The following is a 27,428-nucleotide window of genomic DNA, read 5'->3' as shown; positions in this document are numbered from 1 at the left end:
TATATTTCAAGAATTTACGGAAGAAATTCTTGCTGATGAAACCTTTTCCCTCGTGTCAGCCTGAATTATGAATCAGCATTTCCTTCAAGAGTTTACTCTAGTATCTGCACTTTTATGGCACCTAAAATGTGACAATATGCCCATTAAAATAAATAACATTAGCTTTAACACATACTGTATATAATGTATATATTTCTGTAATGATTTAATTAGATTAACAATGATTGAGATATGCTTCTTTTTTTATATCTACCTTTTTAGCCCCATGCAGAGCATAGTGCAATAACAACACTGACCATCTGAGATTCAGTATGTGAGTAAATAAACTCCACAGATTAGTCTTATGTCTATTTTTCTACTTCTCTATCCAAACTTTTTTTTTTTTAAACAAGAAATGACACTTGAAATCAGTTACAGCATCCACCCGGTTTTCCCAGACTGCTATAAAGATTGCACTTGATTGAACTTTCTTTAAGATTATGATGCTGCTTAGTTTCTTCCAAAAATATCTAACAATATTGAAGAACATACAGAACATTTCAAAGCTTTTTTTCCCCTCTTTCATTTAAAATCTTTTTTTCCCCCCAGATTGATTCATTTGCAATTCCTACCCTCTAATCACATGCACAGAACCAGGTAGATGTAACCAGATACATATACAACCACCAATACGTTTTATTTCACACATTTAAAAAAAACAACAACAGAGTTTTTTGTAGTTATTTATTTGTTTAGTAGAATCCAGCAAAGTAAGTTTCATTGTACAAAAAGCTAGCGCATTCTGTATTCAGAATTTTCCTGCTGAAACAAAATGATTAAGGAATAAAATCAATAATAGAAAATGAAATTTCTGGAAATTTAGAGCTATTTGAGCAGATTCATTGTGCATACCCAGTGCAGATTTTTCCATGTGCTTTCATGAACTGATGTGCACTGCTGTGTGTCACAGCCTGCAATGGCCTGATGGAGGAAAAAGAGCTTGATTGTTCAAGAATGTGTTGATGATATGCAGTGCATTGCTTCTAATCTCAAATATCGCCTGGCTTTACTCTACTTACCTCTTTTCTTCCTCCCCTATCACTTTTTCACTCTAACTGGAACATGTCACATGCCTTCTTTTTTTTAAAAGGAAATAAAGCCCAGCAGCTATAAGGTCAGTCCGCTGATTCATTCCTGGCCCGAGCTCCTCAATACTTTTTTGTGAAATCTGTATAATGTGATCATATTGACTCATCCATGACACATATAATACGCAGTTGCATAATCACTGAATCATAGCTTTGTGGCTGCTGGATTGTGATAAAGGGAGGGAGTGGTGAGTGCTTAAAAATTCACTTCAGCCTACACATTCTAGCAACTCTCTCGTGTGGGTTTACAGAAACACGATGCACATTTACCATAAATGATTCAGTGTAGTTGTGTAGAACAAAGCAGCGAGTGGGGGGGAATGTTGCGATGACACAACACTGATATTTTGGTGTGTAGTTTTGACAGGTTGTTAAAAATACATTTAACAGCATGTAACAAAACACACTTTGTAGACATTTTGGGAAGGTAAATTAAAGTTTTTGAAGAAGTCAATCATATTCATACAAAGCGGATATAGCATATTAGTTCATTTTACAGAATAGTCTAATGTGGTGGTTACAAATGTATGAGAGAGAACGCACTTTTGATAGTTGTATTTATCAGTTAAATCCTGTCTGTGTGAAGTGTAGCTGTTTTTTTCTATGTCTGTGCTTGTTCTTCTGCTTTCTCTTAAGAACAGGTGAGTAAAACAGGCCTGGATATATGCATTTTTCACAACCAGTAATCCTGGCTCAAGCTCCAGATGCTTAGCAACCCTGATGAAGATAAAGCTGATACTGAACATTAACATATCACTGAGTGGTTGGCTACGCGGATGGGAGGATTGTAATTAGAGGAATATTAGTTGGATCTGACTGGCACAATGGATATTTCACTGGCAGCTATACATACTTATATCACCATTAATCACTAGTAATTTATAGATCATTCCATCTAATTTTCTACCTAAACTACAAGCTTTTTTCTGTAGTCTGAGTTTTGAGTTTTCTTGCTGCATAACAGAGGTTTGGACTTATGATTAGGATCATCTTTAACATCTGTGCATTCGTTACACATATCATCCTTGATCTATTCAACCGTTTTCTTTATTAGTAGTAGTATTAAGTATTTTTCTTGATCTCTGAGCCTCAGTAAAAACCAATGTGAACTCAATGGTCGCACTGCCTAACCCTTGTATAAGATGGTGTAATAATAAAGATTGTACTGTTTACTATGCATGTACACATAGGTGAAGAAGGACAGATCAGAATTAGTCCTTGTGTGTTGAAATAATCATTGCAACATTGAAAGAATGAACGGCTGTAATCTGTTACTTACCTGCTTCCAAAAAACCTTTTAACTCATCACATTCTAAATAGTCAATTATCCATCGGAATGCTTAGTTTTTGAATACAAATAGACCAAAAAAAAGGTGTGTGATTATTATTGTAAACACTGTACCTGTAAGTGACTTATTTGCTAGTAAGTACTTGTCCAATTTTTTGCTTGATGTTACTCAGTACTCATTCTTGTAGTCAGATTTACAGTCATGATTTGTTGCCTATGGCAGTACTCCAAGAATTATGCCTTTGTCACTGCATGCCCTCTGTGTTTAACAAACACTTTGGAGACTTTACTATACAATTATATCACTTCCAGTATATAGTCATGATGCCTTGAAGCTTTATAACAATGCATTGCAAGATCCTGATTCTTCTCTCACTACGATTCCTCCAGACCTTCCAGAGACAAACCTGCTGCATGATCCTGATGCTCCTCATGTCTTATCTTTCTTACAATGATACAATTATAACACACAAGGGAAACATAGCTGTTTATTTTCATGATACAAATCCAAGTCTATTCAACAATTTTAAGAGTAAGAGTGTGAATGATGCTAAAGTTTGCCCAAAGTTTAGAGATGGGGTTGTTTTTGGTTGTATTGATTCTACATTTCATTATTCTGCGCATGTCTGTACGTGACAATATCTGTAAAGTCTGTGACGCCTGATTTCCCCCAAATTTAAAAGAAGTTAATTGAATTCTGATGGTCATTATTTCCAGTTTATTCCGTATATACGTTTTTATGTCTATGTTTGGTGCAATTGGAAATGTAGCCATTGTTTAAAACATGGTACAAGTTGCTGATTCACAACTTTAGTTGGTGCTGATGCAATTGTCTCATTGACCACCAGGAGGTGAGTCATGCCATGTCATGATAAAGAGTGAGTGAGAAAGTAATGAGACAGAAGGAGTGAGTGATATAGTAAGTGAAAGGAGGAGGTCCCACCTTGTCTCAATATAAAGCTGGGCACTGACTGAGAGAAAGACAGCTGAACGAGATCGTATGAAAGAAGAGGAGGATAAAGAACAGAGTGACTACAAACCTTATCTGTTTAAACCTTTTCCTGTTTCCGTTCCGGAAATAAAACAGCAAAGAGAATTAATTTCATACATTGAGATAAGGTAGGACCCTTTCTCCTTTCATTCTTTAATGTGTGTGTGTGTGTGTGTGTGTGTGTGTGTGTGTGTGTGTGTGTGTGTATGTGTGTGTGTGTGTGTGTGTGTGTGTGTGTGTCCCTTCCCTTCTCCAGACCACAGACAGGTGTGCACGTACAGTCACTTACTCTAAATATGGCAAAACTTAATTTAATAACTCACTTTAACAACCTCAGCTGAGTGAGCAGAAAGCGTCATGTTTGTGCTGAAATGAAACACATGGTCTTTATTACATCTATCTTATTTATTTATTAGTTCTTCAAATATTGATCTTCATGTAAGCACATAAAAAAGTCATACTCCTCTTAATGTGATTTGTAATATTCAATCAAGTTCCTCTGGCGTCTGAGAAAAAAATATATTCTTCTGGGATATTTGATTTGAAAGGTAATGGTCTTAAACATATATACATATATATATAGTATAATATTATATAATGCAGTATAATATATACTGTATATCCTCTCTGATTAGGGGTCCTCTGTATATAAATATATTTTAAGTAGAGATTTTGAATCACTATATATATATATATATATATATATATATATATATATATATATATATATATATATATATATATATATATATATATAGTTTCTATCCATTCATATATTGAGTATATATCATTAGGTTTGCTTTATATAGTAAATCAAATCAAATTTGTAATTAATAATAAATAATAAACCCCATGTTTGAAACACATTATTACAGCTTTGGTTCTGCATCTGATGCACCATAATTTATTTAAAACCATTATTAAAATAAAAAAAAACAAAAAACAAAACAAAGGTCTTTCAGCAGACTTAAATCTTTGTTATAAAAGTATTTTATCCGTGCACTTGAATAAACACTGCCTGCAGGCCTGAGAAGCTTTGTTTAATTTAGGTGGTGTTATAAGTGCAATAAGCTGCGGATTGTCGCTTGCTATTGTGTCACTGTTTACATGCAGAGAACATTCTAGAATTTCTGAGAGCTTCTAGAAAGTCTGCTGTTCTGCTGAAATCTCTTCAGAAAGTATTAGAAATTCCTGCCTATTTCTTGTAACATGTATTTAAACATTCTTAACTTTTCATGGAAATATTGTGCAGAGTGCATAGCGGAGCGTGGTGGGCTAATACGAACTGATGTGAGGAAAGACACCGGTAGATACTCATGTCATCATCCTCAGCATCTTGTAGTCCATCTGTCCCTTTCCTCCAATTTAAGAGGATTTGCTTGTGGGTCAGTGGCTCAGTTTGGCTTGGAGCAGCTGGGATTTGACCACTGAATGCTTTCAGACACTTTATGGCAGCTTTAGAAAGAAGGGCAGATGCAACCTGCTGTACGTCCTGGTGCACTGTTGACAGTTTTATTTGAATAAATGCATATTTAGAAAAAGTTCCTTTTCTAGATATATTTAATTGTTCATAGGTATGCAGATGATAATGATGGTAATGATGAAGATGATAATTTAATGATCCAAATGAATAATTTTAGCTGACTGCAGTACATCTTACAATTCTTGTTTATAGTTCTGATGTACTTACATCAGAGTTTTTTCTTGCCACAGTTGCCACCGGCTTGCTCATCATGGACAAACTTATACTTATAAAGAACATCTTATTTATTTTTATCACCACATCATCTGTGTAAAGCTGCTTTGAGACAATGTTCATTTTTAAAAGCGCTATACAAATAAAAATGAATTGAATTGTATTTAGAGGTGGTTCACTTTTAAAGCCAAAAGCGGACCTGCACAATTTTTACTCACAGCCATTATATGACCCCTTACGCTCCCTCTGATCCACAACCACTGCTCAACTGGTCCCACCATCTCTCAGGGTACAAGGAAGAAAAGCTTCAAAACCTTTTTCTGTTCTGGTGGAATGTTCTGGTGAAATGAACTTCCACTGGATGTCCAAAAACAGAAGTCTCTAGCAGTACTTAAATTAGCACATCTCCTTATTAAAACTCTCCTTCCAACTCTATTCTCTCCCTAAAGAGTTTTAGATTGATAGTAGTCTTAGTCTGGGCCCTAAAATAACCTGCATTAGAATGTATTTATTGAAGGAGACTTTAAAGCTCAGTAATTCGCTCTGGATAAGCGAATGTTTTATGGCTTAAATGTAAATGCAGGCCAGTAATATGATAAAATATTATCACATGCTCCATGATAGTTACTGACTCTTAAAACTCTTTTAATGTTTAAATGTTGCATAACTTAGTGTTAATGTTTAATTAATATTGTTCGAGTTCTATTGTCAGTGTAATTTATTCAGGTCATTTTATTTAACATTATAAAAATGCATTTTTTGTTTAACACAGAGAAGAAGAAATTAAATCTTTGGTACTTTATCCCTAAATATCAAAACAGATCCCTTTTTTATTTATGCAATACATAAAATGTATGTTATATTTATCCAAGTATTGCTTTAATATTGCTACATAACCAAGCCTTGGTGAACAAACCTGTCTTTCTGCCTGTTGACACATTGAGTAGTCCATGCACATGTCTCTGGTCAGAGGTCAAACCACAAACAGTCACTGTTACACTACGTTTTATCAGTGAGGTCAAAATGCCACCCTCTTTTACCTCTTTGTTACTGACAGCCTGACAAACTGAGTTCATCCTTTTTTAGTCCCTCTGGAGATTTGTCTGCCTCGCTGCTTAATAAAAGTCAATGAAATGGGCTTTGGTCAGAGAACCACTGTGTGTATGAGTGTATATGGATTGGCTGACTAAAGGCACAGTCATGCAGAAAATTGTTAAGCAGTGGGTTTTTTCCAGGTCTCCTCTCAGTGCAGATGTGCTATTGTGCTTTCTGTTGAGTTGATTAGATTCAGGTAAAATTATTGAATCTATGTATGTAGCTCACTGCCTTCCCTGTCTTTGTCAGGACTCTTTGCTTGCAACCTGACTCCAGGGAAAGCACTTCAAAAGCAGTCATGTGTGGTCTTTAGCCATTGTTCCTAGTCTGGGGCTGAGAGAGAACATGAAGGACAACAGGTTGTGCTACAAATGACCAAAGCTTGAGTTGAGACACCACAATGCCCCATACAGAGAGGCCCAGAGGGGCCATAAAAGCTTGCAAGTAGAGCCATATTTAACCTGAAACCTGAGTTGTTATTTCTGCTTCTACAGTTGGTGCATGCATGCAGCACCTGTACCTAATTATACCTTCCATATAATGTTGAGAAAAGAGAAAGTTCTGCAATTTTGTAAATGTTGAGTGTTTGGCTGAGTTTGCTGCTATTTTCGCTTCACTGATAAGGTGTCACAATATACCAGGCGTCGGAAACCGGGACTAAAGCAAGGTAAAGTTTATTGATCTAAACAGAGCAAACAAAGAAGTATCAGAGAAGGGAGTGCTGGAAATAATGAACTTAGCTGAAGCGAGGTTCTCGAGAAGGGTAGCAAGGAATACGGGAAACAGCGGGGAACGTGGGATCTGTGAAAAGTCCAAGTGATCTGAGGTATGTATACTGTAGATCGGACGGCGAGTGAAGGGGAGGGGGATCTTTTAAAGGGTGCTCGATTAATGGGAAACAGGTGTAGGTGATTAGTAGGAGCGAGAGGCTAAGCAGGAGTGTTAAGCGCTAGAGGGGAGCATAGCTGGTGGTTCTCTGACATAAGGTCAGACGTGTTAGTGGTGGTAGTACACCCTTCTGCATAACAGCTTCTTGATGACTCTCCTTCCTGAACCACTTGCTTTTAGTAAATTTTTGTTGACAGAACACAACAAAAACAAGACAAGAACAAAACAAGGAAACAATTTGTGCCAGAAAACACAAACTCCTCTCAGAAGACTGAAACTGAGCTGTTACTATAGGAATAAGGTATTATATTACTATAATATAGTTTTTTAGACAGTTATATAGTCAGGGCCAAGCTTATATAGAACATTTCACCTTCTTACCAATCAGAATTAAGAATTTTAAAGAACATGATGAAAATGAATAAAAACTAGGTACATAATAAAAATGGTGCTCAGAGGTGGCAGGAATCAGTTATATGTCGACTATTAAAGTGATTATAACAGAATCTGATGAGTAGCTACACAAAAGAAAATAAATTAACTTAATAATAATTATAGATAATAGTAAATAATAGATAAAAGTTAATAATAGAAAAAGAATCTACGATATTTTGAGTCTTTATTAAAAATGGATATTGTTGACGCAGACTTTTACTTTCACTTGCTTGTCTTAAAGTAGAATTTTTTTCTTTCAATTAGCCAGCAGCATTCATAACACATTTGTGAATAACTTTATTTGTTTCTTAGTAATATTTATAATCATGGATTGTTAACTGATAGTTTGTATAAATATTATTTTACAAGTATTGATGGTTCTGTGTTTGGATTTCTGTCAGACAGAAGGTAATGTCCATATAACCAATGTCCTGTTTTTCTTTCTGTCATTAGATGTTCTTGGGTGCAGTAAAATGCAGAAGATGGAGATTATGCATATTTCATTGTATTATCTAAGTGCCTAAAATGGGTATGTTTAATGAAGATGTGGATATCGTTTACAGGTGATTGTTGATGATGATGAAGATGATGAGGCTGGTCATGGTGGTCAGTGCAGTGCTTGTCCTGATGGTGGACAGCAGCATGATGGAGAGGATTCGCAGCAGGAGGGAGCTGGCCAGCCCTCTGCATGCTCGGGGTATCCGTGATCCATTCGGCTCATACTGTCAGAGAAGAGGTGGTTGCTGTGAGGGCAGGAATGATGAGTGCACCATGCCTTACCTGGATACCATCTGTTACTGTGACCTGTTTTGTAACCGAACAGTGAGTGACTGCTGCCCAGATTTTTGGGGCCACTGTATGGGAATCGATCCTCCTCCCAGAGGTAAGTCAAGTCAAGTTTATTTCTATAGCGCTTTTCACAACATACATTGTCTCAAAGCAGCTTTACAGAATTTTAAGAGTTAAGGTGAATGGTGTGTATTTATCCCTGATGAGCAGCCATGGCGACTGTGGCAAGAAAAAACTCCCTGAGATGTTATGAGGAAGAAACCTTGAGAGGAACCATACTCAAAAGGAAACCCATCCTCATTTAGGTGACATCAAGAGTGTGATTATAAATCTTTCAACAATACAGAACACTGGAGAGTGAGAACTAACATGAGAACTGTTAGTAAGATTATGAGTAATGTTCTTTCTACAGTAATGAGTAATGTTCTTTTTAAGTGAAGCAAGCTTTACAAGGGTGATTCCATGTTTGTGGTGGCATTTAAACCTTGAATTTATTCAATATTGAATTTTACTAAAATTATGACCATTATTAACCATTCAAAAAAATGTAAACAAAGGTTCAATCATCTTTGAAAAAAAGCAATGTTTCAAGCATGAGGTACTTTAATGGTTAAGAGAAAGTGTAGTAATAGAGGACTGGGATATATGTTTATTGTACATTTACTATCGGTGGAATACATATGACACCCCATTCACTGAATCACACAAAAATTCATGATGGTCATATATATAAAATCAGGATCCTCTTACAGACTCTGTAGACTTTCAAATCAGCTGCAATATAATGATAACCAGTACCTTAGTCACCTTATCACCATATCTTATCACAAAGCTAATATCTCCATTATAACGTAGTCTGTGCGTGCTTTCAACATGAACTTGCCGTCTGGGAGTAAGGTGTAAAAATTGCAGGGTGTAACCTGGGAGTACGGAGAACAGTGGCTTTCTTATTAACATAGAGAGAGACACAAGGAAATGGTGAATGAAGTTCAGAAAGAATGCATGTAATGTCGAGGGATTGATTTGAGGAGCGGAGAGGCAGCAGGAAAAGGCCAAAAGAAGATCAGAACAGGAATGTCAGACACGTGTGTGTTGAAGGAGGGACATTCACATTCGCAGGTGTGATACGACCTCCGGCCTTCCTGATTACTCACACACCACACACAAACCGTCTAAAGGCTCAACACCTGATCTAACCTAAAGAGTCAGGAACAAAATTCTCTCAGTTAATTATTGTTATTATTCTATCAACACACCATGTTGTGACAAATTCTTTATATATTAAAGCTATACTATATGGACAAAAGTTTTTGAACATCCAATTTCTCATTTAGTCCTTATTAACATTAACCTCCACTCTTCTGGGCAAAAGATCACTAGATTACACTAGGTTTCACTAGAGCTTGGAGTGTGCTTGTGGAAATTTGTGCTCATTCAGCCACAAGAGTGCGAGTAAAGTCAGATACTGATGAAGGTTGCGGAGGCCTTGGATGCAGTCAGCTTTCCAGTTCACCCTCAAGATGCACAATAGTGTTGAGGTCAGAGCTCAATAGCAGGCCACTGAAGATCTTCCACTTCAACCATGTAAAGCACATCTTCATAGAGCTCATGTTGTGCACAGGGGTATTGTCATGCTGGAACTATTTCAGGTGATTAAAAAATTTAATGCTGCTGCATCTAAAGATTTCTTGTACAATTGTGCGGCACATATTGCTGGAAAAGTCAGGTGTTCCAATACGTTTGTCCATATAGTATATATAAACAACACTATTTGTTTTTCTACACACACACACACACACACACACACACACACACACATTCAGTTATGTGGTCCTAGCTGCTCTTTATGTGCACTATTTATCAAATAAACAGATTTTTTGACAGCTGTCAACAAACGTATTTTCAGACAAAACTACAATTAAAAGCCATGTTGCCATAGCAACATGCAACGTGCATAGCAGTTAGCAAAGCTTTACGTACCTCAAGCTTTCCCGGACAATTATGTACCATAATGCATCTTTATTTGTTTTGGTTTCTGAACAATAACCTGATGTAAAATGTTTCCACAGCATGTGTGGTCATTAGATAATTGCTGGGTAAAGCCGATGGGATTAAACTAAATCTATATCCTGATTTCTTTCAATCCAATAATAATGAAATAATAATGAACTTAAATGAATTTGAGTGACAGCAAAAACAAAAGGTATAGTCAGGCAGATAAAATTAGCTGTTTTAAAACTGAAAATGTAAACGTATACAAATAGAATGAGTGTTTTCTGCAGAGCCATGCCTCCAAAATACACCTTCTGAACTCTATTGCAACTCTAGCTGCTAAAGATGCCTTCATGGCCTGTCCAACTGGATAGTTGTTGTTGTTTTTTTTGGGCCTTTTGCATGGTAAAACCAACATTTAGAAGTAGTGGTGACTTAGTGGGTAAGAAGGTTTAAGCCCAAGCACCTTCAAGCCGCCACTGTTCAAGCAGGTCTCTAACCCTTCAAGGGCATCGTACCTTCCTTACATTTTGGAATATATATAAAAAAAAATATGCATTGATGTATATGTGACATATCTCAAGAATCACATGTAAATAGATCATATTTTATAGCTATCAGAAGTTTTATCAAAGATTTTAAATCTCTGATTGCACCTTTAATGTTGTTATGTGCTACACACGGCTTTAGCCAAGTGCAGTGTAGTGTCTTCATTACCGCATGTCGAGAGGTGAGTAGGAGCAGTGCAGTGTGGGCTTCACACAGCACCACTTACTTGGACCCAGGCAGGCAGTGGAGCTCTTATTTAGCTCGTTATGGTATGAAGGAAGCAGACTCTGTGGGAAAGCAGAGCAAAGCCAGTGGCAGCATTTCTGCACTAGTTCACTGAGTACATTTTAGGCTTTAAACCAAGCCAGGTGAAATGTTCCTTACAACCACTTCAGCACTTTAAGAATGTCACTTTGAGATGATTCTACAGAAAGGGAAAAGCTGTGTGATCTTTGTACTTTTTTGCTGATTTTTTATTTTTATTTATTTTTTGCTGCAGGTATTTGTGAAAGAAACGGCCACAGGTTCCACTCTGGTGCAACCTACAAAGAAAACTGCAATTTATGGTAAGACTTAACTGTACACACACATATACACACACACACCTACTTTGTTGTTGTCCAGGCAACAAAGTGCACGCTCTGTGCTCTAATAACTGGAGCAGTGAGGCCAAGCACTTTGTTCTGTACATTACTGTGTATTTTATAGAATTTATTCATAAGCTCAGTGAGACACACATTGCTCAGCTACCTCTGTCTTATATTTCTTCTTCTTGTTCTTCTTTTTCTTCTATTTGACTGTAATTCCTGTCTTCAGTAACCACAGAACATGTTCTACTTACGACAGACCCGACATGTTCCTGCACTGTGTTTACATTTCTCTCCACATCTTGACTGTAGTTCTGCTAATGAGACTAGATTTATTTATAGTAATTGGCATTTATGCCCAGTTCCTCCTTTCCTTTCCTGGTCTACAAATGGTCCTTAAAAAGGTTTCGAATACAGTTACAAAATATTTCCATGACTGCGTCACGTTGTCCTTCGTCAAGCGTCAGCGAAAGCGATTTTGTTTCCACTCTCTGGCTCCTTTTGTCTATTTTTTCTATCTTCTTATTTTCATGGTAAAGTGACTCCTGAGGTAAATGAGGCATTACATGAGTAAGAGGGATTCTCATTACTGGTGTAGTGACCTGGAGTGCATGAGATATTCAGGTTGTTATAGAGGTCCATTTACTGTGAAAAAGTTTCGTTAATAGAGACTTGACCAGTTACCTGCCTGCAGCTGCGGTTCGAGGATGTTCTGTGAGTATGATTTAAGGTGTGTTAAACCAAAAGAAAAAGGGTTACTGGGCAGAGAATTCTTTACTAATGTGCTAAACTGCTCTGGCACCTAAGTGCAATGAGTCAGTTTCCATTAAACAAGTGTGCACTTGTGGCTGATTTCAGCATGTGTCTGGATTTCGAGAGTCCATGAAAGTGTGTCATTTTGATATGACTCATCGCCTGTCATGTCAGATGATTTACTTTATCGCTAATGTCCAGATGCTGGAAATCTCTGCACATCTGCTAGGGGGTCCAGAAACAAGAGGGAAAGTGATAGCGCACAAACATCAGAAATATAACTCAAACCCAGGTGGCAGAGCGTGATTTCATGATCACTACAAGTACAAAGATTTCAGTAGACGTTAAATGTTGTGGCACACTAGATTAATGGATAGTTTTATTCTAATTAGGACTGATGATTAAATTGAATCAAAAATAAATATAAATATAAGTAAGGAGAAGAAAAGGTGTGTCCTAACTTTTAACTAAATAAAAAAGCAAACAAATGCACTAGTAACAGATGCACTAGATCTAAATAAAAGAATGTAATACTTTAAATGATTTGCATTAAACATATACACATACCAACCAACATCCCCATAAACCCACTGACTTACTGATTCTGAAACTTTTACTAACACAAATTCATTTCATTTGTTATGTAACACACCACTTGACTTTGACAGCACAGTAGATAAATCATTAGAAAAAAATTAAATAATAAATTAAATAAAATTAAATCAAGGACCGTGACGTCGGAGTGACGTGGGGCCGCCTTCCCGTGGGCTCACCACCTGCAGGAGGGACCGTAAGGGACCGGTGCTGAGAGGATTGGGCAGCAGTTGAAGGCGGGGGCCTTGACAGCCCGATCCCTGGACATGGAGAAGTGTCTGGGGAATCTGCTTAGACTGCTGCCCCCGCGACCCGAATTACGGATAAGCAGGAGAAGATGAAATGAAAATGAAATAAATAATAAATGCAGTGAAACTAAACTTTTGAGCTACAGGAAGATTGAAAATGCTTTAAAGGATAATGGATTTAATAAGTCAGCTTATTATTAATAATGAAAGTTATACACATCCACGAGACACACTATATAAACAAAAAGGGAACACATCTATTGGTCTTCAATGTGAAAGCAGTGTGTTTGTGGAAATGGGGTGGAAAAGGAAAAAACAAGTAGCGAGGCTAAATTCATATCTGTGCTTTAAGTCTAATCAAAATAGCATTTCGTCATGTAGTTCTCAGAAACATATTAAATTCATGTTTAAAGCAGAACTGTTTGAAACTCTTCCCTGCATTGTTCATGCGCACACACACATCCTCTCTTGGCCAGCAGTCCAGTTCACGGACTGAAGCTCTGGGTGGAGAGCAGGATGTCCGGCTGTTCTTATCCTGCTCGCTCTCCTCCACTCGCTCCTCCAACTGACTCCTCTCCTCCTCTGCTCTTATCTCATACACATACAACCTCCCTCTCATTCTACTTCTCTCTCCTTCTTATTGCTGTCAGGCTTGTCACGAGTGCTTTATGACTAAAACATTTCTTCTGTTGTTTTGATGTACTTCATCCAAAAATATTACATACTAAAATAAATCGGTCTTGTTGAGTGGATTAGATTTATAGATCACATTCTGGATCGGTTTCACTGCAGGTGTGGTTGAGCTCAGTATCTGTTTGTTGAAAATTATCACTAGGTTTGGTGATAGTGTCAGGATGCTTCCTGCCTCCTTCTCAGCCTTGGCTTTTATATGCTTCTGAAAAAATTGCACCTGTTTTTGCATGTAATCAGAATCAGATAGTGCTTTATTTCGAGCTTTATTAAGTATACTTGTACTTGCAGGAAACTTGTTTTGGTTAGAGAAGCTGCCGGTTGCAAATTTTTTTATTAAAAACGTGAAATACAATAAAATAGAAATAGATTGCACATGTTTTTATTGCAGAATGGGGAGAGCATTTAACTGATCATGAAGTAAAATCACTGGGTGAAGAAACATTTCATGTGACTGGTGGTGTATTTTGTAAACATAACGAGACCAAATGGAATTGAAATAGAAGGGAATGTTACGATAATATAGCATTAATGTGCACATGACCTCATTAAGTAAATTCATAGCAATAAAATGTATGTAAAAAATAAAACCACAGGCACTTCATTGGAAAAAAATAACATTTATTCATTTATCCTTAGTACGTGTTTTATCCGATATCTGGATACAATTTCTGACAAAGCAAGAAACACCAGTCCATCACAGGTCAATTTAGTATAGCAAATCCTACTGCATGTTCCAGAGGTTAGAAGAAACTAGGGCTGCAACTAATGATTATTTTGGTAATCGATTAATCAGACGATTTTCTTTATGTTTTGCTTATTAAAACTATGTATAAAACTGTACTTAAAAAATGCAAAAGCCACATATTGAGTTTAACTGCCTTTAATTTACGCTTTTTAAACCTTATAGTTGCTGGTTGTTAAGGAGTGCATGGGGGGATTTCTTCTTTGAACAAATTCACTCATGCTGGGCTTTTTCTTTCTCTAAAAAAAAAAAAAAAGTTTTTAATGCTAATGGCAGAAGGCAAGTTGACAACCGCTATAAATATAAAATATAATACAACATTGTTTTGAGAATTTTTATTTAAAAAAAATACACATTTTGTTCTGTTGTGAGAGTATACAAACAGATAGTTTGAAAACAGACAGTTAACTGTTTTAAATGCTATAAAAAGGGAATTGAACGGAGAAACAGACTTGAAAAAATATTGTAAAAAATGCATTGGTGTACAAATGCATTAGGATTTGCTGAAAACTACAACATTGACTAAAAATGTAATCCTTAACTGCTGCTGTTATTGGCTCATTTTTAGATTTAGTGTTTGTTCGCACCATTTTAATTGAATCCATTAATCTGTCATTATGCATCACAACCTGATGCTCACGAGTAAGGATTAAACAGTTTACGTTTACCGTGCTGATGTTTCGCCTTTATCCGTGACACCAGTGTGTGCTCTTTTCGAGTGCCTGTGGTACTTCCATGTCACATAAACTCCGCTTTGCATAACTTGAAGGTACAGTTTTCTTTTTTTGCATTTAATATAAAATGCGCCCATGCCTTGGATGACTTGGGATGCACATTTTTACTGCTGGTTGACTCATTACTGTCTGCCATTTTCGCACGTGGCTGCTATCTAATTCTTAACAGCATTCTGTGATGATTTCATTATCGATTACTAGCAATTTTATTGATTAGTTATTGCAGCCCTAGAAGAAACCACAAAACCCATGCTAAAGTTTGACCTGGGAACCTTGGGCCTGTGATGCGACAACACTACCTGGAAAAATAATCACATGGAAAAATAAAACACATGCACTACATGTGAAAACGTGAAATTTGTGAAACATGAGAATTGTCCAAAATTTACATGTAATATTTGTGAACATGCAGGAGAGAGATATAGACATGTCTGTAATGCTTATTGTAATTTACATATGACTCACTTAATTATTATACAATCTATTATTTGCTGTCGTTTCCCTCTTTAATGCTGCCATTTGAAAAAAATATATAATCATTGTTTTTATTACTCTTTGTGTTTATATGTGACCCCCCTTGAAAGTGAGCCATAATAATGAAAAGCCGAAAAGGGTGCATTATTCTCGAACGTCATCCAGATTCTTTGAGATAAAGCTTTGAGACAGATCTTTGTGCAGCGTTTGAGTTACACCTGGGTGGTCTGACCATTATCAGACTGCAAACAAGACCAAAATCAATGATGTCACCTGTATTACACAAATGTGGAAATGTTCATGTGTTTATATCAAATATGTAAAAAAAAAAAAAGGAGAGTTATTATTTAATACAGAGAATTTTGTCAATGCCTAGAGAGCTATAGGCTGCTACAGGGTACTAGCACGCTCAAGACTTTTTGTACTTTTTGAACAATGGTGGTGCTTATACAAGCTGACATGCAAGTCACATGATCTAATAGTAGTGGGGATTAATGTTAGAGGATAATCATAATCAGATGTCCTTTTGCTCATTCCCACACAACTCTGTGGACTGTATACTGTAATCCGGTCTAAACTTTGTGTGTGGACATGGTTTTGTTTTTTGTCCCCAACAAGGCCACGAATTTATAAGCAGTTAATGGGAGACTGTGGGATATTTGGCTGTAGTTCATGGGAAAAATAACAAAAGTTACATCTTTTACTTTAATTTTTTTTTTAAATAGTTAAAAGGTTATCTTTTGTTTGCTGAGGTTAAGGTTAGTATAAGATTTGTCAGTTCTCACAGGTAGTGTACAACAAACCTCTACACATGGGTTAGGATCCTTAATCGAACAGCTGTGGTGAACTGATGTGGAATGTGAAATAGTAGATAGTGAGATAGTAAAAACATTTTTTTTTTTATTGACACAAGGCCACCTGACTCCTCATACTGTACTTTCAAGACTGTACACAAGGCACCAGGGACCAGCCAACAAATAAAGGGGTCAGGAACCTGTGTGCTTCCCCTCGATCAACTCTAGAAAACATTCCTGGAAGTCATCAGGTTTTTTCCCAGATGCTTTCGGTTATGCACAGTCACGTACGGCTAATATGGCCTTGACATCCCTCAACTTCTGGCTAAATATTTTTCTAGTGTCATGGCTGTACTGTACTTGTGTTTGTTGAAGCAATATTTTAGATTTACTATGAGTTATTAAAAGGCAAACCCTTTGACATTTTTGGAAATAAGTTTCTATAGAGAGAAAATCCCTCAGGACTAATTACGCTATGCGATGCGAAATATCTCTCTCATCATATTAAAAAAGATTCTTCATGTACCATGCTCAAATATGCTGCCCCCATCCCTCTCACATGCTGCCTGCCTTAAAATGGGGATTTATTTGAACACATAGCCATAAAAGGTTTACCATTCAGTCTTAGCCATCACCCCCCACCCCCCTTCTCCTCCCTCAAGGCAGCTAAGTGCAATCTTTCCCCTTGATTTGTCTCCACTAGGGGAATTCCAGCAATTATTTATTTTTCTTTTCTTCTTATTGCTATGAGCTTTTATCTATGTGTTTAAACAGAGACTGCTTTGAATGACGATCTACAGAGACTGTAAGATAACCATGTCCTGGTGTCTTCTCTCTTCTTAGTACATGTAGTGCCACTGGTCAATGGGTCTGTGAGGAACACGCCTGTCTGATCGAACAGGAGTTAATCCAGGCAGTGAACTGGGGAAACTATGGGTAAGAGCCATTCCCTCGACCTCTGACCCTCTAAAAATCCACCTTTCATCCGACGTCACTAAATTATGAGTTTAGATTTAATCTGTATTAAAAACTTCAGAGCTTCGACTGATCTTGTACTTAATAATTGGCTTGTGTCTTGTCTACTTTAGGTGGAAGGCAGCTAACTACAGTCACTTCTGGGGTATGAGTCTGGATGAGGGTTTGCGCTACCGTCTTGGCACTCAGCGACCTTCCAGAGCCATTATGAGCATGAATGAGATTCAGGTGAGTGGTGTAGTGAAAACTGTCTAGAGCTCATAGTCTCTCATGACATCACTTCTCTGTGATCACTAGGATCAGAACCCATTTAATGCAGGAATAATTGATTGAAATCTTTGCTGAAGTGTTGAGGAAGTAAACCCAAGTAAAGCCTTGGGCTACAGAGTGTTTAAGTGGTTCAAGCCAGTGATTCACAAATGTGGATTACATACTTTTTCAGGTATTTGAATAAAGGGTACATCTGGAGTTTACAATTATCAATATATATACAGTATAAATACAGTATATATATATACACACACACACACACACACACACACACACACACACACACACATATATATTTACCAATGAATTAAATGTATTTATATCTATTACTATGGACAAACAAATGTAATTTATTTTATTTAGATAGTCAATCAATCAACAAAACATCATTTACAAATTGCAGTACATGAACAGTAACAAAAATAAAACAGAAAATAAAAAATATCACCAATTTGAGATGAATATGTAAAAATGAAATCTGTACCAAACTTATTGAAACATTCCTTTATTGATTTTTCTCATTTTATAAGTTGATAAACAGTTTAGATTGCATTTTGTATTGTAGAATACTCCTTTAAATGTTTATTATTTTCTAGTCTGCAACTGTACAAATACTTAAAAGTGTTGGTTTAACATTAGATCAGATTAATTTCTGTCTTTCTTTGGTGAGGGTCCAAAAGTACATAACTTGCCAATACACTTACAACATTCTTCTGTTCTGTCGATCAGAGCAATGCTGTGTATCAGCTCTGAGCTTAGAACAGGAAGGATGACAGATCTGCTTTTTTTTTTTTTTGTCTCTCCATGCATTGGCATGTGAGCTCCTGTACAACGCAATTAGTTCTATGATGTACAAGAAGCAGTTTAGAAAGTTCTTATAAATTTTCTGTCTCAGAGGAAACATCTGTTAGCCTTTAGCCTTACTATCCTTCCAGTTTGGTAGGAAAACAACAGCTAATAGATGTTCAAGAAAAAATGTTCAAGTAAATGTAAAGTGATGGCTCCTTGAAATGCCTTTGGAATACCTCAGGTGCATCAGGTTAAACCTTCACACACAGCAATTAGAGTAATGTAGCATGTCAGTGGTAATCATTCATGCAAAAACAACATTCACATATGTTAGATCTCTGTAAGATGTCTGCTTTAGGGACTTATCTTGTCTGCTCGAGACATGTAAGAGAGTTTTAATGGTATGGTTGCTTGGATGCTCCCTTATCCTGCCTCCAGCTGTTTTGATCACACTCACTGAGGCCTTCAGTCTCCTGCTAGAGCAGCCCAGGCATTCTCCACAAACAAGCATGAGAGAAAATGCTCCAGACGTGAGGGGAAATGAATTGGAACAAGATGAGAGAAAAAAGGCATTAGCTTGCCCAGACACTACAAAACATCTACCCACCCCTCTCGTCCAACATGCCTCCACCTGCAGCATGTTTCTACACGCATCCATTCATAGAGCATCTACTCAGTGCACACACACACACAGGATCAGCGCTCATATTACGCTCTCGTGAGCAAAAACAGATTTTTCACATTTTTAACCTCAACAAGAGCCACAGGGTTCTTGACACTGGACTTTGAGTTGTGACGCATTCCAGAGGTTTACATTTAATAAACGTCAGCTCGAGTCATTCAGTTATTAACAGAAGGAATGCAGGAGTGCAAAAGTGCAGGAATGCGTGACTGTGCATTTCCAAACACGAAGAGCAAAGTCCTGAAGTTTCCAAAGCCTGCTCCACAGCCGCTCCGTATCGACGCTTCTTTCATTTAGTTACTCGGTGACATGACCTGAGACAGCCGGATAGATTCAGGTTTAAAGAACTTTGCTTTAATAATTAACACTAAACACACAGAGAAGATCAAACAGCTCATCAGTCAGACCGATTTCAGCTTCTTAGTTGTAGTGAGCAGTGTCACAGTTTCTGTCACTTACAGAGTAGTACATTTTAAAGAAGTTTACATTAAAGCACCTAACAGCTGAGATGCAGTTTGCAAACATTCATTAAAAGATTGTGATAGTGTCCTTATTCTCACTTTCACTGAGGTCCATATTGCAGAAATTAGTCACTTCTAATACAGGGTCCCCTGGTGGTCTAGTGGTTAAGATGCAGCGCTCCCACCGCTGCGACCCGGGTTCGATCCCCGGTCAGGGAACCATCCCCAGCCACTCTCAGTGCCGGTCCCAAACACGGATAAATTGGGGAGGGTTGCGTTAGGAAGGGCATCCAGCGTACCCCTGTGGCGACCCCTAACGGGAGAAGCCGAAAGAAAGTAGTAGTCACTTCTAATACACGATATATACAAAAGTATTGGGACACCTGAATTTTCCAGCCATATGTTGTTTCTCCCCAAACTGTAAGCACAATGTTGTAGGCACACAATTGTATAGAATGTCTACGGATGTGGTAGCATTACAATTTCCCTTTACTTGAACTAGGAGACCCAAACCTGTTCCACCTGTGCACAAGCCAGCTAAATAAAGCTGGCTTAATAAAGCTGATCTTCATGGGTTGGAGTGGAAGATCTGGATTGGAGAGCTCTCAACCTTATCGAACACCTTTGAGATTAATTTTAATGCTGACTGCATGCCAGGCCGCCTCACTCTACATCAGTACCTGACTTTACTTGTATTCATTCAGCCACAAATCTACAAGCACACTCCAAAATATAGTCGAACATCTTCCCAGAAGAGTGAAGGTAATTATAACAACTAGTGAAGACTAAATGTGGAATGGGATTTTCAGAAAGGACATACGACTCTTATAGTCACATGTCCACAAACCTTTGTCTATATAATGTACATCTTAATGCAGAATGTGCACAGCATCAACAGCTAGTATTTAAACTAATTTGTTCATCTGTGGTCTTTTTACAACCACTAGCCAACCTCTCTCCAATCATGTGACATCTATTAATGTATTCTTCCTCTGAGACATCAATCAGCCGCACTGATACACACACACTGGGTGACAGGACAGCATAAGACAAAAGAAGGACAGTGCTATCCCACACTATTTAGCATACATCTCAGTGTCAGTGCGATAAACCAAAAAGATAGAGTGCCCCATCCCTCTTACTCAGACAGCATTTGTTAGTTACCTTTCCATTCTTCCATTAACAACTAACCTCCTTTAGCATCATCAGTTTTACAAGACAGCCTGTTACCTTTTGACTTCACAATATAATCAACCTTTTTGCTTTTGATGTTAAACTATCATCTGGTAAACAGCATCTCTGACTCTTCTGAAGAAAGCAGCATCTCTGACTAGAAATCACTACTGCAACTATTTAAAACTTGTTTAAAAGTATAAGGTGCCTTTCATAGATTTTTATTACAGCTTCTGCTAACACTTGATTCATATGCATTCCTTAGATGAACATGGATAACAACGAATACATTCCCAGCTACTTCAATGCTGCTGAGAAATGGCCAGGAAAAATCCACGAGCCCCTGGACCAGGGCAACTGTGCGGCCTCGTGGGCCTTTTCCACAGCATGTGAGTTTACATGACGTGTTTACTGTGTATCATCATGCTCACAAAACCTTGCAAACTTTCCATCACTTCACTTTTTTGCCGTTCATCTCAGCTGTAGCATCAGACCGAATCTCCATTCAGTCTATGGGTCACATGACCCCTCAACTGTCACCCCAGAATCTGATTTCCTGTGACACACGTAACCAAGGTGGTTGTGCTGGAGGACGCATTGATGGGGCCTGGTGGTACCTGAGGAGACGAGGGTAAATTCTTTTTGCAAAAAAGATTTGATCCAGGGCTGGGAATACCGTTCCTCTATAATTACAGATGTACCTGGTGTTTTTCTTATTGCTTCACTTTCTAATCCTTTGTTTCAGGGTGGTGACGGAGGAGTGTTATCCGTTTAATCCGCCCCAACAGACCTCTGATGAAATGAGCCGCTGTATGATGCAGAGCCGCTCAGTGGGCCGAGGGAAGAGGCAGGCCACGGCTCGTTGTCCCAACAGCCACATCTACCACAACGAAATCTACCAGTCCACTCCACCATACAGACTGTCTACAAATGTAAGGAAACACACTCTCAAAGCATGCAATAACCTCATACCCAGCACACCCAGAACACACTTCCTGATCTTACATTATAGTTTCCTTTACATAGAACATAAATGACACAAGACATAATGTATGTTATACCATACTAAACATCTATCCAGTTTGGAACTGTTTCACCAGCCAGTTTCACAACTCAGCTACTTTTTTCTCTCACAGGAGAAGGAGATAATGAAGGAGATCATGGATAATGGTCCCGTGCAAGGTATGGGATAAGGGTGTGAGACTGTAAGAATGATAAGGTGGGAATGTATAGTGCACTTGTTAGCAATTGGTATTCCAGAAATGCCCCGATGTATTATCACAGAAACTCAAACCCACATAGTAATGAGAAACTCTGCATGGGTTTTCCTGTAATGCTGAGGTACACTGAGTGTGTGCCAGTCTTCTGTTTTATTGTTACATGCAGGAGGGAATTCTGCTGTTTTTTTCCTCTCTGGATGAAATGAAGGGATTTTTTGCTTTAATGGGACTAATCTATGGCTATAAATGCTGGGCATTTCTTATTGTTTGGTTTAAAAGCTATTTTTCCCACTGCATTTTTAAAAAAATAGACATTACTTTTTAGATTTTCTATAAATCTCGAGAAAAAAAATTTCTAGAATACTTTTTCACTTTGTCATTATGGGATTCATCATATATATATACACACTCATCCCATAATGACAAAGTGAAAAAAGAATTCTAAAATAATAGAATAATAATAGAATAATAAAAAATATATGTATTAATGTGTAAAATGTATTGGCCTTTATATATATATATGGAATATATAATTCCATATAATATATAATATATGGAATTTATTCATGGATTAATTTATATATATATATATATAAAGGCTAATCAGTGAAAAGGAACTCACTTCTGAACTTTGCCTGTAGTTTCAAAGTTCAGCTGTAGGTTGATGAGTGATGATTTTATAAATAGACTGACCATTGAAAACAATTCTATATGAACAAACCCTGATGTGGCAGTGCTTTATGTATAATAGGTGTGTCTCCTGCCTTGTTTTTCCTTTTTTAGCTATCCTGGAGGTGCATGAGGACTTCTTTGTGTACAAGAGTGGAATCTACCGACACACAGACGTGAATGTACACAAAGCGCCACAGTATCGCAAACACGGCACACACTCGGTGAAGATCACAGGGTAAGAGCTGCCCTTTCCCACAGCGCTCAAGCACAAAGTGACCTTTCCCTTCATGTGGTGGATGCAGACTGCAGGATGTAAACTCACCTAGTTAAAGCCAAAACAGGGCCACAGGGGCCTCAGCGGCATTAGATTAAAAAAGTGTCCATTCTTAATTTTGGTAATGTTTTTTTGTGATTTAAAAAAGATCCAGCTGATAGAACAGATAACAGGATGATTAGGCATTATTGTATGCAGAAGAATAGAGATTAAAGTCCAGTCCACAGAACTCTTCCCAAACTTCCAGACATGCTCTTCGGTGCCACAAAAATGCAGACACAACAGATGACTAGCTCCGCCTCCGCAGGTATTCCCCTGCCATTATGATGTTTCTGCACCACCTTCACTTATCCCCATGCTTCAAACCCACCCTGCTGAGCAGGCCACATCCTGATCTCATCCAATCAGACATTGAGACACACACTTCCGCTTATATACTTAAGCCCTGAGGTGAAACTAGATTCGTTTGTTCAGCACAGGCTCAGACAAATATTTTAATTTTGTTATATGAAAGCTTTTATGTCCAGTTTCTTAAGCAGGTTAAGTATAGTCATGAACCTGATAGGAGTGGTTTGAAATAGTTTAAATGCAGATTTAAAAAGTCTGAATGTTTTATTGATCTCCACAAAAATGTGTCTCTAATCCATCATTCTGAGATAAATATCCTCCTGAACCTCCCCACAGTGTTTAGGGTTTAAATACAGGAACATTTCTTTAGCAGGACACTAGAACATGACTGAGGAATGACTCATAAGGAGCGGAAAACAGAAGGTCATTTTTTATTTCCCATACCATAAAAAAGTGCAGTCATAATAATGAGTGATTTCCTATTCAAATATCCCCCAAGCCATCAAATTATGTCGGTCATGGAGACTGGAGCAGCTAGTTAGTGTGATGTGCTTTAGTGATCTTCATGACAGATGAGTGAAAATCTGAAGCCTGGCATTTCTCCTCTCAGGATCATTCGCTGACTTTGCATTTCTTTTGACGAATAGAGCTATGGATTTTGTGGAAGAGGCACAAGAACAATGTTTTTACGGAGCAAATCCTCCTATGGTGTGCTTTGTTAAGCCCTTGGGTCTGGGAAAGTTTACAGAAAGCTTGTTGATGTCTCGTGTAGTGGAATGGTGTTGTCTGACCCGCTGATCCTCATTTGATAGGACAGAGAGTGGGCACAAAGCTGTGGCAGGGCAGGGATAAACCTACAGCCATGCTGTATCTGGTCTTGTTCAAGGCCAAGAAAAATAATGAGATGAAGAATATTTTGCAGCACAATTACACTTTATCTGATACAGTAAGCCAGTGTGCAGTGTCAATGTTTTTGTTCTACTATTTTGGGTTCGCTGATAAGATCTTGACTTTTCCCCATTTCCAAATAAATTCCACTCTCATATGCAGGACAAATAATAAATGTAACCCCACGGAACACTATTGTGTTTCATTGCTAAAAATAAACAAGGCACATTCTGACCTGACCTTAGGGAACATCAGGGCAGGAGCCTACTGTACGTCACGCTGCTACATCTGAGGAAAAAGCAGCTCTGTCCCAGAACAAGATGTGCTACGCTGACAGGAGGAATGAGGAACCAGTCTTAGCTCCCATCACTTCCAGAAACCTAGTTGTTGATGCTCTGAGAAGGCAGGCGGCAGGCGTGTACTGCTTCCTAATACACGCATCCTTCCTAAAGCCAGAGGGAAATAGCAGTATGGGAATTTCTACCTTATCAACCGAGAACTCCTGGTCTGGAATGTTGGCATCTGTGCAGCACTGATTTCTGGATATGTTTAGTTCTTGTGAGAACAGTCGTGTCTTTGTTGGTTTCAAGGGCACACGGTTCAAGCTTAATCTGAGAGTAGAGATCAAATATATTCAAACGTACAGCACCAACATTACACTGATCAACTCTTATTTAGTGTTATGTTTATTAAAGATGCAGGTCATATAGATAAAACTGGAAAATGGATAAATTGTAATTATTATTATTGTTTTTGTGTAGGTGGGGTGAAGAAAGAGATTTCAATGGGAAAACACAAAAATACTGGGTAAGTGTGTAAACAATGATTGTGTTTAAGTGAAGACATGAAGTCTGAAGTTGGTAGTGATGTATTTTTAAATGTAATGCTTTTCTATAGATTGCTGCCAACTCATGGGGCAAGAACTGGGGTGAAAGTGGCTACTTCCGCATTGCACGAGGAGAAAACGAATGTGAAATCGAGGCTTTTGTGATTGGCGTGTGGGGCCGGATAACCATGGAGGACATGCACAGCCATCACCATCATCACCAGAAAAGGCACAAATAGAGATGCTCAATCACGTGTCTCTGATCCTTGTGCCTTCTTCTGAGATCCGTGTGCACCTCATCACCAGATATTCAGACTCAGTCAGGACTATGGCAGGAGACTGCGAAATGGTGTCTGCTAAATCCATCAAAACTCCACTGAACATATTATTCGCACCAGTGCTGATAGGTGTTCGTAAATAGCCAGTCCTTTTTGTGGCCAGGTTGGACTGAATCCTGTAGTAGTTCTAATTCTTACCTCTCAACAATGCAAAAAAAATGCCAATGGAAAGTCAGTTTATGACTAAGGAAAAAAAAATTGGGTTCATGGAAACTTGCCTGTAACTGTAAGCGCACTCAAAGCCCCCTGGTGGCCACACACCCAAATAACAACTACACATCTCACACGAGCTCTTATAGCCTGAGTGGGTCGTTATTGATTACATCAGCGGCTATTCCTGTTTATTAGGGTTTTTTTATATATATATATATATATATATATATATATATATATATATATATATATATATAATCAGCTATCACCAGGTAGTTTGTTAGAACTGTAAGTCTGTGAAACTCTGAATTACTCAAGGTGCATTTCAGATAGTACATTCCAGCACACTGGAAAAGGCAAAAACGAGGTGGGGTTTAATTATAAAGGAGATTTTATTACCAATTATTTATTTTTAAAGAAATACCAAAAAAAGATTTTTTACAGTAAATTGTTTATGGTTGTGATTCTTCTTCTAAACGATTGACCTCTCTTATTTTGAACATTCTATTGATTCCAAACCTGAGAATCAGCGACAGTAGCGAGACATCTGACCTGGCATTTTAAAAAATCAATTTGAAGTGAATTTCTATTCAGAAACAGCTTCTGTAATTTAATGACCACTGATATAACAGCTGTGCAGTTTGCTGACTTTTTACACATTGGTTTTTATGTTTTGTATAAAGAAACACTTTATCTGTAATAAAGTCTACATACCTCCTCAGCACAGGTTTATTTCATAAACTCTGTACCCTGTGCACGTTCATATATTTATTTTATATTCTTCTTCCTCTTTAACTATTAACTTTCCCCTGACTGAACACAGCGGGTCTCATTAAACCGCATCTAATTTAGGTGGTCAGTCAGGTAGGCAGTCTATAAGACTTCATTAATACATAACTTTGATTATAATTGGCTGTGACACACTGGATATTTTTCATGAATCCCTGGTGGCCCTCAGAACATGCAAACTAAAGCAATACACACTACATTTGTTCTACTAGTGAATTGCTCGGTCCTCGTCATAGGCCATACACATCTTGTTCAACACTGCTGTACTGACACAAAGGACAATTTCCAACCCCTCAAGATGACAGGCAGATCTCTACTCCAGCAATTATCTCTGTAGCAGGAAACCAATCATTCCCACTCTGTATATAAAAAGAAAAGCAGTGTTTTGCAGTGTTATTCTATTCATGCGTTTCATACTCCGTTATCCAGGTGCAGCATATTTATTTTTAAACCAAAGATGAGCTATAAGTCACGTCTCTTCACTGCGACTCTTCACACACATCCGACTCAAAGAGCACAGCATCAGAGTTGTTTGAGGTGATACAGAACAGCACTGGGCAAAATAAACACAGCTGCTCATTTTCAAACATTTCTAAGGCTATTATAAAGCTGTGGGATTAGTCACATGATGGTCTGGAACTGAGCGTATAATCACTAATCATTTTGTTCCTCTTTGTGGTGAACATTGATGGTGTTTTCATCAGGACTATTAGGAATGTTTAAGCAATGTTTCTTTCTTAACACACAAATAAATGCAATTTCTCTTCATCACCACTACTATTATAAGCTTCATTAATGGACATGAACTTGTATCTAATGTTATGTTGTTTTTAAAGCTGGGATGGACTTTCATGATCCATTCACTCAGTAAGAGGATTCATGTTTCCCATCTATTCGTCCACACCAGAGATTAAAACCTCACACCGAATGAGAACTGGGTTTTGGCCAGATGATGTATTCTTTACGCCTGATTATTCTCTGTGGGGTTAAAAAGCTCTGCTTCAATTATTTCCCAGTGTAGAATTTCATTATCAAATGTAAGAAAGAGACTGATGTTAGAATATTTAAGAAGTGTCTTTGTAAACTGTATCTCTTTGATGC

At 37.7% G+C, this 27,428-nt stretch overlaps 1 protein-coding gene across 2 annotated transcripts; it reads left to right on the top strand.

Moving 5' to 3' along the window:
• Positions 1-3,371: 3,371 nt before the first annotated feature.
• tinagl1 (tubulointerstitial nephritis antigen-like 1) lies at positions 3,372-26,301 on the top strand. Of its 2 annotated transcripts, XM_083523326.1 has the most exons (12): positions 3,372-3,534; positions 8,084-8,403; positions 11,350-11,416; positions 17,313-17,405; positions 17,558-17,672; positions 21,085-21,208; positions 21,300-21,450; positions 21,565-21,751; positions 21,956-22,001; positions 22,823-22,946; positions 24,983-25,028; positions 25,119-26,301. In XM_083523326.1, exons 2-12 carry the CDS (start codon positions 8,094-8,096, stop codon positions 25,284-25,286), a joined length of 1,431 nt encoding a protein of 476 aa, XP_083379452.1. In that variant the 5' UTR covers positions 3,372-3,534; positions 8,084-8,093; the 3' UTR covers positions 25,287-26,301. The 2 variants fall into 2 exon arrangements, with proteins under 2 accessions (XP_083379452.1, XP_083379451.1); XM_083523325.1 differs by lacking the exon at positions 3,372-3,534 and having other exon boundaries at positions 8,058-8,403.
• The last annotated feature ends 1,127 nt before the right edge of the window (positions 26,302-27,428 follow it).

Source organism: Silurus aristotelis (genome assembly GCF_946808225.1).
Source record: "Silurus aristotelis genome assembly, chromosome: 21".
NCBI classification, from domain to species: domain Eukaryota; kingdom Metazoa; phylum Chordata; class Actinopteri; order Siluriformes; family Siluridae; genus Silurus; species Silurus aristotelis.
Note: the sequence above shows the minus strand (reverse complement) of the source record. Positions and strands in the feature narration are given on the sequence as shown.

Excerpts from the sequence above, each read along its gene's own strand:
- tinagl1 (XM_083523326.1), top strand. The coding sequence starts at position 8,094 with ATGATGATGAAGATGATGAGGCTGGTCATGGTGGTCAGTGCAGTGCTT. Across the intron at positions 8,404-11,349 it reads AATCGATCCTCCTCCCAGAG|GTATTTGTGAAAGAAACGGC; the intron begins GTAAGTCAAGTC and ends TTTTTGCTGCAG. Across the intron at positions 21,209-21,299 it reads GTGGGCCTTTTCCACAGCAT|CTGTAGCATCAGACCGAATC; the intron begins GTGAGTTTACAT and ends CGTTCATCTCAG.